At 54.3% G+C, this 15,717-nt stretch overlaps 2 protein-coding genes across 3 annotated transcripts in view; one reads left to right on the plus strand and one right to left on the minus strand.

The window, feature by feature from the left end:
- The window catches only part of ADAMTS7 (ADAM metallopeptidase with thrombospondin type 1 motif 7), a 62,244-nt gene extending 60,709 nt beyond the window's left edge, over nucleotides 1-1,535 (plus strand). For both annotated transcript variants that reach the window (XM_024982017.2, XM_024982018.2), the window contains one exon: nucleotides 1,136-1,535. In XM_024982017.2, coding sequence (XP_024837785.1) covers nucleotides 1,136-1,287 — 152 coding nt within the window. In that variant the 3' untranslated portion in view covers nucleotides 1,288-1,535. The remainder of the gene's footprint in view (nucleotides 1-1,135) is intronic.
- Nucleotides 1,536-3,108: 1,573 nt separating this feature from the next.
- TBC1D2B (TBC1 domain family member 2B) overlaps nucleotides 3,109-15,717 on the minus strand; it is a 90,246-nt gene continuing 77,637 nt past the window's right edge. Inside the window, exons 11-13 of the mRNA XM_024982019.2 lie at nucleotides 11,901-12,086; nucleotides 10,113-10,234; nucleotides 3,109-6,330 (exon numbers count right to left, since the gene is read on the minus strand). Coding sequence (XP_024837787.1) covers nucleotides 6,135-6,330; nucleotides 10,113-10,234; nucleotides 11,901-12,086 — 504 coding nt within the window. The 3' untranslated portion in view covers nucleotides 3,109-6,134. The remainder of the gene's footprint in view (nucleotides 6,331-10,112; nucleotides 10,235-11,900; nucleotides 12,087-15,717) is intronic.

Genomic DNA, 15,717 nt, shown 5'->3' on the forward strand with positions numbered 1-15,717 from the left:
CGGCAGGACGTCTGAAAAGTCTGGAAACTCCAGGGTGTGCGGTCATCACACCCTGTGAGGCAGCTGACATAGCAGGGCCACATCCGTTTGCCTGTGGAGGTGGGGGTTACTGGCAGAGGAGGGGACTGGGGCCCCCTGAGAAGTTCAGAAACTTGCCTGAGGTCTCAACGGTGGGAACAGGACGCAGGTTGGCAGATGTGTAGGTTAGAGCCGCTGCCCAGAGCCAGGGTGGGGGATCCAGCCCGCTGCCTTGTGCCCTCAGCTGGGCCCCGGGGATGTCCCAGGGCCAGGGCTGCCAGTTGCCTTCTTGCTTCTCCTCCCACGGGATGTCTGCTGAAGTGAGCAGGGCCGGGCGGCAGCTGGAGGCTGTCACCGGCAGCGGGAGCGAGGCCAGGAGGCTGGAAGCAAGCTGCTTCCCTAAATAGCTCTGATAAGCATGGGGCAGGAGGGCCGGCCAAGCCTCAGCCTCAGCCTCAGACAGGCAGCCTCCATCTGTCCCTCCTCAGGAGGCCTGGGCTCTGCTGATGGCCTGACGGCCCAGGTCACACCTCCTCTCCTGGGGCCTCAGTGACTGGCCTGGCTGACGGGACTCTTCCGGTGTGCGACCTGGAGGCTGAGGCTGGGTACAGCCCAGGGGGCAGGGAGGTCTGGCAGGATAGGTGCCTTTGGATAGAGGGTAGGGGTGGGGGGCAGAGGCCACTGTAGGCTGGCAGGAGGCCCCTGGGACTTGAGTTGTGTGCCAGGCCCTTGGGGTCACTCAGGGTCCACAGAGACGGAAAGGGTGGCAGGCTCCTTGGCTTCCCACGAGCCCCTGAGGAGTCAGGGCTGGGGTCTCAGGGTCTTCCTCTGGACATCCGAGCCCAGCAAGCCCAGTTCCCCAGTCCTAGGGTGGTGGGTCCAGGCCAAGGGCAGGAGGGACAGGGAGCCGCTGGAGATCTACTCCTCAGGCCGAGGGGAGCCCTTCCAGAAACAGCAGGCTGACGCTCTGGGAGTGGCGGCAGGTCTCCTTAAGGTCTTTGGGGATAGGGAGATGGCCCAGGTAAAATCTCAGGGAAGCTCCTCCCCCCTGGCACGGGCAGGGGGGCGTCCGGGGTGCCCAGCCTGCAGGTCCTGACCCGCCCCCCTGCGCCCCTAGGCTGCGAGCGCGATCGCCTGTCCTTCGGTTTCTGTGAGACGCTGCGCCTGCTGGGCCGCTGCCAGCTGCCCACTGTCCGCGCCCAGTGCTGCCGCTCCTGTCCCCCGCCCGGTGTCCCCTCCCGCGGCCACCAGAGGGTCGCCCGCCGCTGACCCGCGCCCCGGCCCCCAGCGGCCAGGATGCACAGACAGACTGACGCACGGACCTCAGCGCCCAGCATGGGCTGTGGCGGAGCCCCGCCCCTCAGGCCCTAATGGTGCTAACCGGGGATCCCACCACTGGCAGGCTGGGGACCCCTCCCTCTCAGAAAAGGTATTTTTTTATTCTAACAGTTTGCATAACATTATTATTATTATTATTATTATTATTGTCGTAATAAACAGGCATCTACTGTTTCCAAGTGCAGCTTGGCTTCCTCTTGGCTTGGGGGAACTCCCCCTTGCCACGGTTAGAGAGCATCTTTTCAGTCTGCTCCTCTAGGAGGTCTGCAGGGAGAGAGGGGTCCATGGGGACAGGAAGGCTCAAGGGAGTCAAAGCAGAGGCAGGCTTCTAGAGGAGGTGTGTGCTGGTAACAGGTGGTGTGAAGGTTTTTTGGGCACCGGGTACAGCCTGGCAGAGGCCCAGGGGGTGCTAGTCCTACCCCTTACTTCATGGCCCCTGCTCAGGCCCCCGACCCCGCCCTTTCCAGACCCCTGCATTTCACAGGGATTGAGCCACACCCCCTTAAGAAGCAAGGCCCATCTTGTCACCAGCAGGGCCTACCCCTGGAGTGAACCCCACGGACACATCCCTGGCCCCTCCGGCTTCACCTGTCAAGTCCGTCTGTACCAGGGTTGGGGGCAGGAACAGGCAGGTCAGACCCACCCTTGATGGCCCTTTCTTTCATCTTCTCCATGCTCAGGAACAGGGCTGGGCTGGCTCCTTCCTCACTGCCAGTCCCAGGTGCTGGGCTCTTGCTCTGTTGACACGTGGTCCTGCCACCCAGCACCTGCCACACCAGCCCCTCCCTGCCTGCCACACCTCGTTCCACGGAATCAGACTGTGGTGAATACACCAGGGAGCAGATGGGCACGAGGTGTTTTGAAGTGTGTCCTGGGCCCTGGTGAGAGGTGCAGAGGCTGGAGAAGGCCAGGAAGTGACCTGAACAGGCTCCGGCCCTCACCTCTGGCCATGAACCTTGGACTTGACCATTTTACAGTCTGCTCATGAGTGCTGCTCCTGGAAGGGGCTTGTCCCCTTCTCCACTCACATTCTGTTCTGTGGCTCCAGGGACCCCTGCTCTGAGGAATGGCTTCCCAGGGCTTTCTACTGCGGCAAGAGCAAGCCCTTACAAGGGACGGGGAGCAGGGGCCAGCGCTGGTCCCAGTCCCAGCTGGGCCACTGCTGTTGTGCTCTGTGACCCCAGGAGCACCAAGCCTCTCTGAATCCGTGTCTCGGGAGGAGGCAGACTCCCCAGCTCCTCGCCTGCTCTGTCTGGGAATCTCTACTGGAGCTCCCCCACACCGTCACACTGTGGCAAGACATTTGGTCTTAATCATTCTCGTGTGTTTTTCCGATGATGGGGGGTGAGGGGAGTGGCGTCCCCAGCGGCAGCTGGGCCTGAGCTGTCAGCCTAGGCAGGAGGCAAACAACCCGTGACTCAGGCAGGGCACGTCCCCGCTGGTGGAAGGAGGGGTGCCTGCCGCCCGGTGGTTTAGGGGCTGCTCCGGACACAGGGAACTCTGGCTCCTGATCCCTGACCCACCCTGTGCTCCTAGCCCTCAAGTGCAGCTTGGCCATGGCTTTGGGGCCTCCCAGGGCTGGCTGAAGGCATTCTGTCCCACCTGCTCAGAGCAAGCCAAAGGCAGGGATGCAGAAATACACAGTGGAAGGTCGAGAGCCCCCCGCCCCACCTCCCACTTAAGCCCTGCCCCGCCTTTCAAGCCTTTGGGACTGAGTCCCTTCACAAGTGAATGTAACTGCATTTCAAGTCAGAATGTTATACAAATTAGTTTATTTTGCCTTTTAGTAGGACAATTCCAAAATTTAACTAGAAGATAAGCACAGAAGCTGCTGGGACATGGAAGGAAAAGTCACTTGGCAACACCCCGAGTCCTCCACGGCTGGCATCCAGCCTCCCAGAACACAGGCAGGAAGGCAACGGCGTGCAAAGTGAGGAGTAGGGACTTGTGCAGTAATACATTTAGTTAAAACAACAACAGCAGACTGGCTATTTGCCTAGAGTACTTCCTATATCGATGTAACGTAGAAGCCAGAGCCGTTCCCAGCAATCGACAGTCTTGGCTGGTGTGGGTCAGCTGTCAGCATGACTGCAAGTAGCCCCAAGGCTACCTGGGGTAAGAAGTGGGCCCGTGTGTACATAGGGGAAGTCAGTGATGGTCGAGGCTGGGGGTCAGAGAGGGTACAGACGTGAACAGTGGTTCTGGAGGCTCAGGTTTACATATACACGAGAGAACATGTTATACAAAATAGATGTACGTAATCTAGAAAACCTTGATAAAAATAGCCTATAAAAATATAAACTGTAGTGAAAATATACAAAAATATAAACAAATGTTCAACCCATAAAAAAACAAAGAACTCACCAACATGAAAGCTGGCAGTTCCCACCTGGTGTGATAAGGGCGGCTCCCCTGGCCGTGGTGTGCGCGTCTGGGAAGCTGGCTGAAGGCTGCCCCGCCCCAGGCTGGGATGGAGGCAGCGCCTGTCAGAAGGGGAGGATATGGAGCTACTCTTTCCTCAGCGGCACAAGGAGAAGGGAAGCACTGGCTCGAAGTAGTGGGAACAGCCCCTACAGTTGTGGAGAAGGAGTTGGCCACATCCTGTCCCCAGTGTGGAATCAGGTCAAGCCGTCCCTCTCCCACCGCTGGACACCCAGTGCTTTATTCCAGAAAGGAGAACTTCCAAGCAAGTGTTCCCGGCCCATTCCCTCCACGACCTCTCTCTGTTCACCCATACCCATTGCCTGGCCACTGACAGTGACAGCCTGGATATACTAACACACCACTGACGCTCGGGGAACAGCCGGCACCAGGGGCTTCAGCCACACGCGGCAGGTGCCCGGGCCCACTTCAGGTGCTTGTAAGATAAGTCTTTTCAAGGCAGGAAGGACAACACAAGCCTATTGCTAAAGGCAGCATTTTAGTCCCCAGGGTGTGACAGTTCCAGGGGAAATCAACTTAGGGGAAACTAAAATCTCAAGGAAGTTGGCGCTGTCCAGCCCCACTCCTGCTGCCGTCCCCTAGGCTGGCGGCAGAGGCGGGAGGCGGTCTCCGCCAGCCCCAGTGGTCGGTCCTGTGGGGGTCTGTGCAGAGCAGTGAGGCTGCAGCCTCGCCTCAGAGTGAACCCACTCACAAGACGACTTCCTGGAGATGTCTGGCCTCAAACAACTGCTCCTGATGACCAAAACAATGATAAAATACATTTTGATACCCACATATAGAGGCCAGCTCCCCAGACACAGTGAAAAATCAAACCAACCAGCTTAACCAAAGACAGAAAAATGGAACTTGGTCTAATATGCTGAAATGCTGTCCTGGCTATGAGACTGCTAGAAGGGTGACAGTAAGAAAAGAAAAACTATGCTTATGAAAAAAAGCACTTCTTCAAGTTACAGTGCTTCAATAATCTGAGTGTGTTTAATATCCACCAAGGATTATTTCCAATTTTTTCCAGGTAGTGTAAAAAAAGAAAAAAAATCCACTAAAAACTTTTTCTTTCCTATTTGACTAATACTGTCCCGGAAAACAGTCTCACATTAATACATCAGGGATGGTCCACAGAATGATTATGCAAAAATAATCTTCCTTGCACAGAGCCTCTTTCCGGGCCTTCAGAAAGGTCATGCTCTAAGTCCCAGAACTCTCTGGGCAGCCTGACACCCTGGGGACGGTGGTGACCCCAAGAGGGAGGACAGCTGCTGAGTACAGGGTGTCTCAACATGGCAGTGGGGAGGGGACGCCCCAGGAGGGCTCACCAAAACTCTGACCTCAAGTGAAGGCGCCCCAGGCCCTGGCAGCTGGCCTCCCACCACCCCAGCCCAGCACACTGGCTGTTCCCAAGGAAGCCATGGCTTCCAGCTGCCCGACAGCAGTCACTCTGCAGCTGCACTGCCACCCTGAAAGCACCCCCGGAACAGCTCCCTGCACCCCTCCACCAAGGCCGGCCCAGGGGCGGGCCTGCTCTGTAGGACGATGATCCGCGGTTTCCTTGGAACCCTATGCACACGTGTAGAATGAGCCCAGGGTCAACTCTCAGATGGAAAGAAAGGCTCTGCACAGACCCATCTGGAGCAGTGTAGGCAGAGGAGCGAGCATGGGGTGTCTGGAGAGCCAGGCCTTCCACCAGCAGGTTGGGAGTTACTGTCTGAAAGGCTGTGCGTTAAAGGGCAGAAGCTATTCCAGAAGTGGGGCATGGCCAGCACCTTGAAGCCATCAGCATGAGGTCTGTGGGCTTTCCACAGGCCATTTCTGAACAAGGGATGTACTTGCTTTCCTAAGAAAATCCCTTCTTTCACACGAGCCTTATGTCACCCAAAGCAGTCAGACCCTGGCCCAAGAGTGTGCAGGCGTGGTGGGCGTCCTCCACGGCTACCATTCAAAACAGTGCCTACAACCACCTACTACGTACCGGAGCTACCACAGGGCAGACGGCACATGGAAGGTTTCCTAAGGGCAGAGACATCAACACGGCTGACAGATACTGTAAACAGGCTCTTGAAACTAGCCAGCTCTAAGCCTGGTGAGGTACCGATCAGGCGGAAAGCATGATGGGACAGGAGGAGCCATCTGCCGCGGCATGCAGACGGCTGTAAACAGAGGAGACCCGAGTGGAAACGACAAAGTGCAGTGTGGCTTTGGATGTCTGCCCAGCAGACTTGCAGAGACCCCGGATGTTACATTCTGGATGTGGAACGAGCGCAGGCGTCTCTGCAGTTCACCCTTTGGCACACTTTGGTTGCAAGGAGAGCAGCGTCCTGGGTGGGGGCGTGGGGCAGCACTCAGGTGTCCTCTTCCTCGTCACTGACCAGCTCGCCCTTGTCCGGGCTGGTGTCCCGTTCACGCAGGAAGTCCTCCCGGATGGCCTCCAACTCCGTCAGCTCCAGCCGGACCTTCTCCAAGTGGTAGGCCCGCCGGTTCCGGATCTGCCGCAGGGGGAACGGGTTCAGGTCCCCAAAGGAGATCCCGATGAGCTTCCTGGCGGAACACGGCAGAGACAGAGCATCGGGGGGTCAGGCGAGAGCTCAGCCTGGCCTGGGGGCCCAGGGGCGTGGGGAGGCGGACCCCAGACGCCGTGCAGAGGGCCTGACCCGGGTATGTCACTCGGAGGCCAGTGCCCACGCAGAGGCGCAGGGCAACCCCGGATGACGACCTGGATCCAGCTCCACCACACGCTCCCTGCGTGACATGGACCGTGGGAAGCTCCCCCCTGTTCGGGCCCCCAATTCGTCATCTGTACACTGAGGTAACAGCAGTGCCACCTCCCACATGGGTTTACTCGAGTCGCCGCCGGGGGGCACCAGGACTTGCTCAGCGGTGGTGGGCCTCTGCGTCCTCAGAACCGGCATGAGGCCTGGTGCGGGGCGCCCTCAGGAAGGCGCTGCTGCTGGACCGACTGACGGGGTGAACTGACGCACAGATGCCCCAGCAAACCTGGGGACAACTGTCAGGCCCAGTCAGTGGTGTGACAGGTATTGAGATGCAGCGTACAGAGAAGCGGGCAGTTCATAGGTTTCGTACTATCCCCAGGTCTAGAAACCCACCACAGTAAACATTTAAAAATCATGGGTTTTGCCCCTTACCATTGGCCAGCAGTTTAGTAAAAACGGAACTAGAAAGTGCCCAAGGCCTGGCTATGGACTTCTGGCACTAACCACGCCACGTCTCTGCAATTGTCACAGAAGCCAGTCGTCCATCCCTCAGCCCCTGCCCTGCTCCTGCAGGCCCCAGCAGCAGGGACTAAAGGCCTGACACTCTTACAGACCCCGAGAGGGGCTGTGATGAAACAGAAATGTCACTGGACTTCCCCCAGCTTCCTCCCCATCCACTCCTGCTGCTCCTCAGTCACATGGGCTGTTTTACTGTAAGGTGTACACAGGTAAGAAGACACACCCTTAGCATCCCTCCCTCTTATATTTTTAAACACCCACTTCTTAGACATGCCTCACACCAAGCCAGACGATGCTCCTGCCAGAAGGTAAAGGGTCAGAAGGTCTGGCTCTCAGAGCTGAGCTCCCAGAGCATGTTCTAGAGCCAATGAGTAGGAGCGGCCTGAGCACAGCCACAGCTCAGTGAGGGTCTCGGTGAAACCAGATGCTGGCCGGGAACGGGGATCCAGATCTGCAGGGCCAGCCCCTGTCCTCTGAAAGCTGTTAGTCGCGGGTTCCATACACCTGGAATCAAGGTGTCCAGGCCCTTCCTTGCTACAGAAAAACCAAATTAGACTGATACTGTCCGCTGCCTCCACCAGGCCGTCACTACCGCCCATTAACGCAGCCTGCAGCAGCAAGGAAACCACACCCCGCTCTGCCTCGGGCCTGGAAGGTCCAAGTGAGAGATGAGAAGTGCCCTGTGTCAGCTAAGTTCAGAAGACGACACTTTGCACATGAGAGGTCCCCAAGAGTCCTGACTCAGAGACTGGTCTAATCTTGTTTTACCCACCTCCCCTGACCACATCTGACTGGGAATTCCCTGCCTCCTCCTCTGCAGAACCAGTGTACTGCACAGTTGCTGCAACTTGGGACCGCTAATCTGGGGAGCTTATTAAGCACTGGGGCCCGACTACAGAGGTGGGGCTCCACTGCAGGCATCTGCAGTCCTAACAACACCCCCTGGGTGACCCTGCTGCAGTCAGGAACTCTGGGTCCAGGGGACCTTGACTTCCTGCAGGCACTCACCAGGTGGCGCTGCAGGAGCATGCACGACAGACCATGTCCCAGTTCCGCCTGTGTCTCTGCCACCCTGCAGGGCATCACCCACAACCCTCACAAGATTGTCCCGGGCTGGAGCAGGATGCCCTCCACATGCATTAGCTGTCGGAGTGAAGTTCACTTCACACCATTCTTGTTGTCTTGACCAGATGTGGGATTAACGAATACTCCCAAGGTTCACCCCTCGGATATCCTACTGTTGATATAGCAACAAGGCTGAATAAAATCTGAAAACCCACTTCCCAAGCAAAAGATCCTAACAGTAGTGGTGACATGTAAGGATGCCAGGTATGGCCCCAGCCAGTATCTTCTCCCAACATCCACCTCCCTGGTCCCCTTGCCTCACTCAAGAGAACCACAGGGGAGAATGGTCCTCAGGCCCCTCTCTCTGGCTCCACACACCCGCTGTCCCAGGACCCCTCAGCACTGGTGCCCTGCAGCTCCTCCTGGCTGATGCTGCCCAACCACTTCTCATGACATTGGCCAAGAAGAGAAGCCGCCTTCTCTTCTTATGAGCATCAGGAGGGGCAACTGGTATTTGTCAAGGAGGTGGTCACCCATCAGTGGATCAAAGCGTCAGTTTATATGACGAGCATTTTAAATATGTGATACACAGAGTAATCAGAAAATATCAGAGGGTACAGCACAGGTCTGTACCAAGCACTGAACAACTTCAACAAACAAATTCTCTCGTTCCAGTTACAGACTCCCCAGTATGTGTGTCCCAGGTTGTGAGATAAAATGTTCTTATGGGTGGCAGTCAACAATTCGAAGAACATTAATACACTCCAAATGTTTGTCAGTGAAAGGACTCCTGTGGTTTTCATGAGGCCACAAGTCTGCTACAGGGATCCACTCCCATACAGGAAAGATGGCTCCCAGCACCTCAGTGCAGTGAACATTAACGGGGACTCGGTGGTTCACACGGAGAAGGCAATGGCACCCCACTCCAGTACTCTTGCCTGGAAAATCCCATGGATGGAGGAGCCTGGGGGGCTGCAGTCCATGGGGTCGCTAAGAGTCGCATACGACTGAGTGACTTCACTTTCACTTTTCACTTTCATCCATTGGAGAAGGCAATGGCAACCCACTCCAGTGTTCTTGCCTGGAGAATCCCAGGGACGGGGGAGCCTGGTGGGCTGCCATCTATGGGGTCGCACAGAGTCGGACACGACTGAAGTGACTTAGCAGTAGCAGTGGTTCACAAGGATGTGCACCCCACTTGCCTAACCAACAGCAGCTCCACAGAAACCCTCTGGCGAACACGCCTGGGCCGCCAGGGCCCGAGCAGCTGCGAACTGTGGTTCAGGGGACACAAGGACAACAAGGGTGGCCCAGACAGGCCCCTGTGTTTGTGGAGCGACGGGGATGCCGGACCACTCGCCGCCCAGGCCAGAAAGCCAGGGCCCTTCCAAGTTCAAGTTCCCTCTCCACTCCTTTCCACCTGCCCACTCCGATCTGCCTCTGGGGGCACCTCGCTCCAGGCTACCACTTCTCTCACCTGGAGCTTGGACCTCCTGCAGCCAGTCCTGCTCCAACCAGATATGCCTTGCTCATGTCCAACCTGCAGGGACTTCCCAACACTCAGGATGAAGCAGCCTCCTGGGGAGAGTCTACAAAAGCCTTAACAACCCTGCTCTGTTCAGGCCTGGCCTCAATCCTGCCGTGCCAACCCCACCCTGGCCGAGCCTCTGGGGCAGCTCCCTAAACATGCTGTACTGTCACGCCCTGCACACGGCTCCTGGGTGCTCTCTGCCCAGTGGGCCCAGGCCCTGCCCCGACCAAGCCCAGTTTACCCAGGCTCCCTTCACCACAGCTCTGAGCAAACCCTGCTGGAACAGCCTCACGAGCTCTCTGAGGACAGGACCTGCTCCTCACCCACCACCCTCTGTGCCTGGCAGAGGGCCTGCTATGTGGCAGATACTCAGTAAGTGCTCCTGAGACAAGGAAGGATGTACTTTGGTTGCTAGGATTTATGTTTATTGGGTCAAGGATAAAAGCTCAAGGGCTCTGCTCTCCTGGACATCTGGGGGTCCCCCAAGGACTCACCTAGCATCCAGGATAGTACGTGTGAAGTAACGGAGGTACTTGAATATGGACATTGAATCCTGAAGTTTCAGGATCTCCTCTTCCTTGTATTTAAAAAGTGCCAGGGCAAAGCGGAAGATAACCTGCAGAAGGACGGAATCCATGAGGAGAGAAGCACCAAGCTCCAGGCACTAGCCCCAGGGACGGGAGACCTGCCGGAACCCTGGGAGCGCAGCCTGCGCCCGGGCCGTGGGGCAGACACGACCTCAGGTGCCTGCCATTCTCAAAAGAAAAACGTTTTCAACTCTCTGGTAGCGTTCAGCAACACTTCAGCCCAAACCAAAAATTCCCTTAAGGAGTAGAATCTTTGTGGACTCCTCCATATTCAGCTCACAGTTCTAGTCCATAAGCCATACGGGACTAGAGATACATGTTAAATTAATCAAAACCAGGGTCCTCTGATTCGGAAACTTCAAAAGATTTTGAAACTTCTTCAAAAGCTCCGCCTCCAGAGGCAGTTTTTATCTCACCTACTAAAATTAGGGTCTGAATTACTGACTTCTGAATATGGGGAAAGAAAATGAAAAAAAAAAAAATTTTTTTTTTTCTGATTTGTCTCTGGGTCACTGTGTTGAGAACAGAGGAAATGGACTCCGGGTGCTCCTGCAAGTTCTAGCAGCTCTGGAACAAATTACTTCACCCACATCTAAGGGTGTTGGCTGGTCTGCAACAATGTGAATTTTCTCTTATTCAGAAAACAATACTTATGGAGTTTAAATAGGTAATCCTTCTCTTAGCATCCCTACCTGCGGCCCAGTGGGAAACACTGTTTAAGCCCTGGTTGAGAACTCTTAATACTGACAGACTGAATTTAAAAGGTGATAATGTACTATGTTGGACACAGCAGGGGATTAATATACACACTCAAACTTTGCTGGTGGGAGCAGAAATTGGTAAGGCCCTTCTGCAGGCAATTTGGCATTCTCGATGAAAACTACAGGGTCTTTTGATTCTGGATTTACCCTGGACCCAGCACATCCACCTCTAGGACTAAACCTATGGATGCACTTGTACCTATAGAAAGACAGTTATAAGGAGTTACTGGAGCACAGTTTGAAACAGCAAGAGACTGGAAACAAGGTGAATGTCCATTATCAGGGGCCTATTTGGTAAATTTCTGGTTTATCTGGAGAAGGGGATACTATGCAGAGTTGGAAAAAAAAAAAAAAAAAAAGAGCCAGATCTATATACCCTGATATGGAACTATCTCCAATAAATAATAAATTGAACAATCATATTTTAGATATATATCAAATACCTTGAAAAAGAGATACAGTACATTGAGAAGAACAGTTAGGAGACTGGGAATCTTTCTACTGCACAATCTGAGTTATATGATTTGAGTTTATCATGTATTACTTAGTCACAAACTGATCTTTTTAAAAGCATACACAGTCTGGGTGGGAGGCCTGTGAACAGTAGGGCTCTGAAGCTGGCCCCGAGTCTGCCCCAATCATCTGCTCACTCTGGGCCTCTAACTCCTCATCCATACAATGGGATAATGCTGCCAGCTGTTTGACAGAGGCTGAGGCTCAGATTGCAAACCATCGAAGCCCCTGTGCCAGGCACAGGGTTTGGCACAGACTTGTTTCTGATGAACAAGCAACTGACTGCAGTCTCCTGGGACCCCTCCGGTGGCCCGCAGTGCTGGATCACTCTGCCCCTTGGTAACCGTCACACGTCCCAGCTAAGCCAACCACTCTGCTGCCTCTGCCACTGCCCACGGAATCATCCAGTGAGCAGACCCACCTTTGGTCCCTCGTAAAGGAACGAGTCCCATATTTTAAAGAGGACGTCGCTGACGACGCTATCCACAAACACCACCAGGAACCAGTTGAATGTGATGAGGGTGTAGTCGACTTTGTATTGTTCAAAGTGGGCGTGCAGTCGAGGCAGCTTCTCGCTCATGAGGTCTCTGAACACCCGCTGGTCCACCTGGAGAGGGAGCCAAGGGGAGAAGTGTATAGGGGCTGCCATAGCACAGAGTGGGTCATCCAGGGCCCCGGGGAGCTGCAGGCCCATCACGATGCACAGCAGCGTAGCCATTCCAAATGCGTGGAAGGCTCACCCCAGAGCGGAGGGCTCTGTGCCCCAGAAGCAGCTGACCCCACAGCAGGTGCTCGCCGAGTACCCGCTGACTGTCATCCTTTCCACAGGGCAGGGCGCTGGGTGCTATGGCCTGAAGCCCCTCATACACTCCAAATGCCCCATGAAAACAGCTGCTGCAGAGTCGGTGGAGCAGTCAGCCTTGCTAATCTGTATGGAAGTACAGAGGGTGCGGCTATACAGGGCCACAAACCTGAGTCCCTGGCCCAAGAGGAAGTGTGGCATCACCACATCCATTCACCAAGTATTTACTAGCTGGGTGGGGCAGTGAGGGAGCCAGGACTTGAGTCAGCAGCACCTGAGCTTGGCTCTCAGCTCTACTATTGACTCCAGAGTGGCCTTGGGCACACTGTATTCTGGAGAGTTGTTCCTCGTCTGGAAAGCAGCAACAGTCACTTTCTCCCAGGGCTTCTGTGAAGACTATAAGAGACTCAGGTAAATACCTATCAACATAGGTGGTTGTTATCTCTCCATTCTCTGTGTCAAGCTGGGGCCAGTGCTGGGCAGAGGCTTGAATCGAGTTCAGCCCTGACCTCTAGGAGCTAAAAGATGAGTGAGGAAGGAGGCGTATGGACTGTTATGCCAGCCATGGCAGGGCTTGGTAAAGATGTGTTTGCAGAGCATTATGGAGCCCAAGACGGGTCCCAGCCAAGTCTGGGGGAGACCAGCCCTACAGCGGGGAGCACAGGACTGTGAGCAGAAGGGGTGTGAGGGAGGCAGCCCGGCCTGGCAGAGGCACCACGCCCGAGGGTCAGACTTCAACTACAGGCCAGGGGCTTTTCCAACCTTTGTCTGTGACCCACAAGAAAACATACGTCAACATCACCCAGTCTGCATCGAACAGAAACAAATCTTTCACAAGCATTACTTAACTTCACACAGTAGGACACACTTTGATGCCTCAATTCTAGTCTATTCAACTTAATGTGATGAAAAACGCTACTGCCAACCCCATATACTGATTTCTCTACTCATGTTTGAAAAACGCAACAGGCAATGAAGGAGAAGCATCAAGAGGCTTTGGGCAGGAGAGTGATGGGGCTGGATTTGTGCTTTAGGTCTGTCTCTCCACCTGGAACAGGGGCTGAGCTAAAGGGGAGGCCCATGGAGGCCCCCCACACCCAGAGCAGAGGGGATGAAAATCTGAGCCAAGGAGAGGTGGTAGGAGGGGAGGAGCACCTAGATCGGAACTACGTGGAGGTAACGTCTATAAACCATGCAGACCCTCTGCCGTCAGAGGTGAGGAGGAGGGGTGCTCGGAATACACAGGCCTCCAGAGGGGCGTGGAGAGGGCAGAGTGTGGTCCCCTGAGGCCGGATCACAGGAATGAGGGCTGGGGAGACTGAGACATACTGTTGCCGGGGGTCATCTTGAGCAGGACAACTGCAGCTCACCAGAGATCCGGGCCGAGGCTCCATGGCCTGGGTGCAGTGAGGTCACCGCTCCACCAGCGAGCAGTGAAGCATCAAAGAAGAAACAGACCCGCACAAGAGAGCAAGCGACCGTGCACAGCGGGCCACAACCAGGCTGTCCAGGAACAGGGCAGCTGCGCAGGAAATGTCGGCCTCATTAGCGTGCCCTGGCATACTGAGATGGGAGTGTGAACTGGTGCAACCCCCTGGGAGAGCAATCCGGCAACACCCAGGAGACAGGAAGACACCCTGCAGCAAGCCTGCTCCTAGGAATGGATCCCGGAAAACCCGCCAAACTTTCACCTGCGTTATCAGTCAAGGTAGAAGGTGTGGGAATTCTTGGGATGACTGAGATACTAAAACAACTAGAAACAATCTAGATCAATGTTAAAAAATGACATTTTAAAATATCCTTTTTTTAAGGAGAATCTAAAACTTTGAAAAACTCAATTGTTTACTCTTATGAGAAGGCTTTTTTTTTTTTTCTTTTTAAATATAGAAGTCATTATAGTAAAAAAAAAATTTTTTTTTAAAGAATGTTACACAGGTTAAGTATCACTGGTTGAAATGTAAAAATATTAAAGGCAAAGTAACTTATAAAACATTATTTACTACAGAAATGATTCTAAAGCATTGTAAAGTCACCTTAGGGTATACAAAGGATAAAATGCAGGAATCATGGTTGGAAACATACATTTTTGTCCAGTTTGCATTTTGGCTAGAAGAGACAAAATTTCAAAGACCTGAATTAGCTGAAGTGAATTATAATTAATTTTTCTTAGAAGACTTAAACAAAAGCACATATGTAGTTATAAAACCATCTCATGGTATGCAAAAAGTATCACCTTCTCACCTACATCTATTCCCCACTGCTGTAAGATTCTGATAGGTGGACCAGCTACTGAAAAGCAAGTTGTCAAAACATCTTATGGGTGGGTGCGCGATAGCCGTGACAAGCCATACCTGGGCATCCGTCCTCTTTTGTCAGTTTCCCTGGAAGCCCAGACCCTCCCACAGGAAGGTCAGCATCACTCACTAGTGATGGTATTTCTGCTGATACTGTTCCATCCCTCAGCATATAAACAACAACTACGAATCTGCACACACTTCACACTTGGCACTGGCCAGTGCTGGGGATGAGAAACAATAGGAGCAGGTGCTACCTTTGCATGCATACTAAGTCGTTCAGTCATGTCTGACTCTGTGACATCATGGACTGTAGCCCGCCAGGCTCCTCTGTCCTTGGGATTCTCCAGGCAAGAATACGGGAGTGGGCTGCAGTGCCCCCTCCAGGGGAGCTTCCTGACCCAGGGATCAAACCTGCGTCTCTTACGTCTCCTGCGCTGGCAGGCGGGTTCTTTACCAGTAGCGCCATTCACATGCATACACACTGCCTTTAAGAGGCTGTAAACAGCCAAGGGAGACAACAGCTGACTATTGGGCCAAGTGATGGAGATGTGATGCCCTCTGCCTAGAAGGACTGGGGTGAAAGTGCCTGAGAGGAAGGGACCAGTCAGCTGGCCTTGAAGTGGGAGAAGACCCAGGCACATGCCTTTCCTGCCAGGTAGGTGGCAGATGGTGCCCTGTTCTTGAGTCTGCCTGGGGCTTGGCAGAGGGCTGGTATGGGGAAGGCTGCCAGGGGACGCCTGCTCAGGCCTCTGTTCAGCTCTCTGAGCTCAAGAGGACGTGGAATGACTATATTCATCTCTGTGTCCCCAGCGTCTAGTGAGGTCCTGGCGCTCAATGTACACTCAGCTGAAGGGACAGATGGAGAAGCTGCTGAGTGTCTGGACCGAGTGCAGCGTGAAGGGGCTCAGCACTCAGCTCTGGCAGGAGGCAGCTGACGGTGAGCTGCAAGGCACGGCACTGGGGCTGACCGCACACACAAAGCTATCCCCATTTGAAGAGTGGCCTTACACAACATCCGTTACAGAAAAATGGTTCAACACCTCATGTCCAATCAACCGATGGAATATTACCAAATATGACATTGCAAACTAGATAACATCATGAGAAAATGCTCAGGCTATCATGTGAATGTGAACCAG

Source organism: Bos taurus, chromosome 21 (assembly GCF_002263795.3).
Source record: "Bos taurus isolate L1 Dominette 01449 registration number 42190680 breed Hereford chromosome 21, ARS-UCD2.0, whole genome shotgun sequence".
Taxonomy (NCBI): Eukaryota; Metazoa; Chordata; class Mammalia; order Artiodactyla; family Bovidae; genus Bos; species Bos taurus.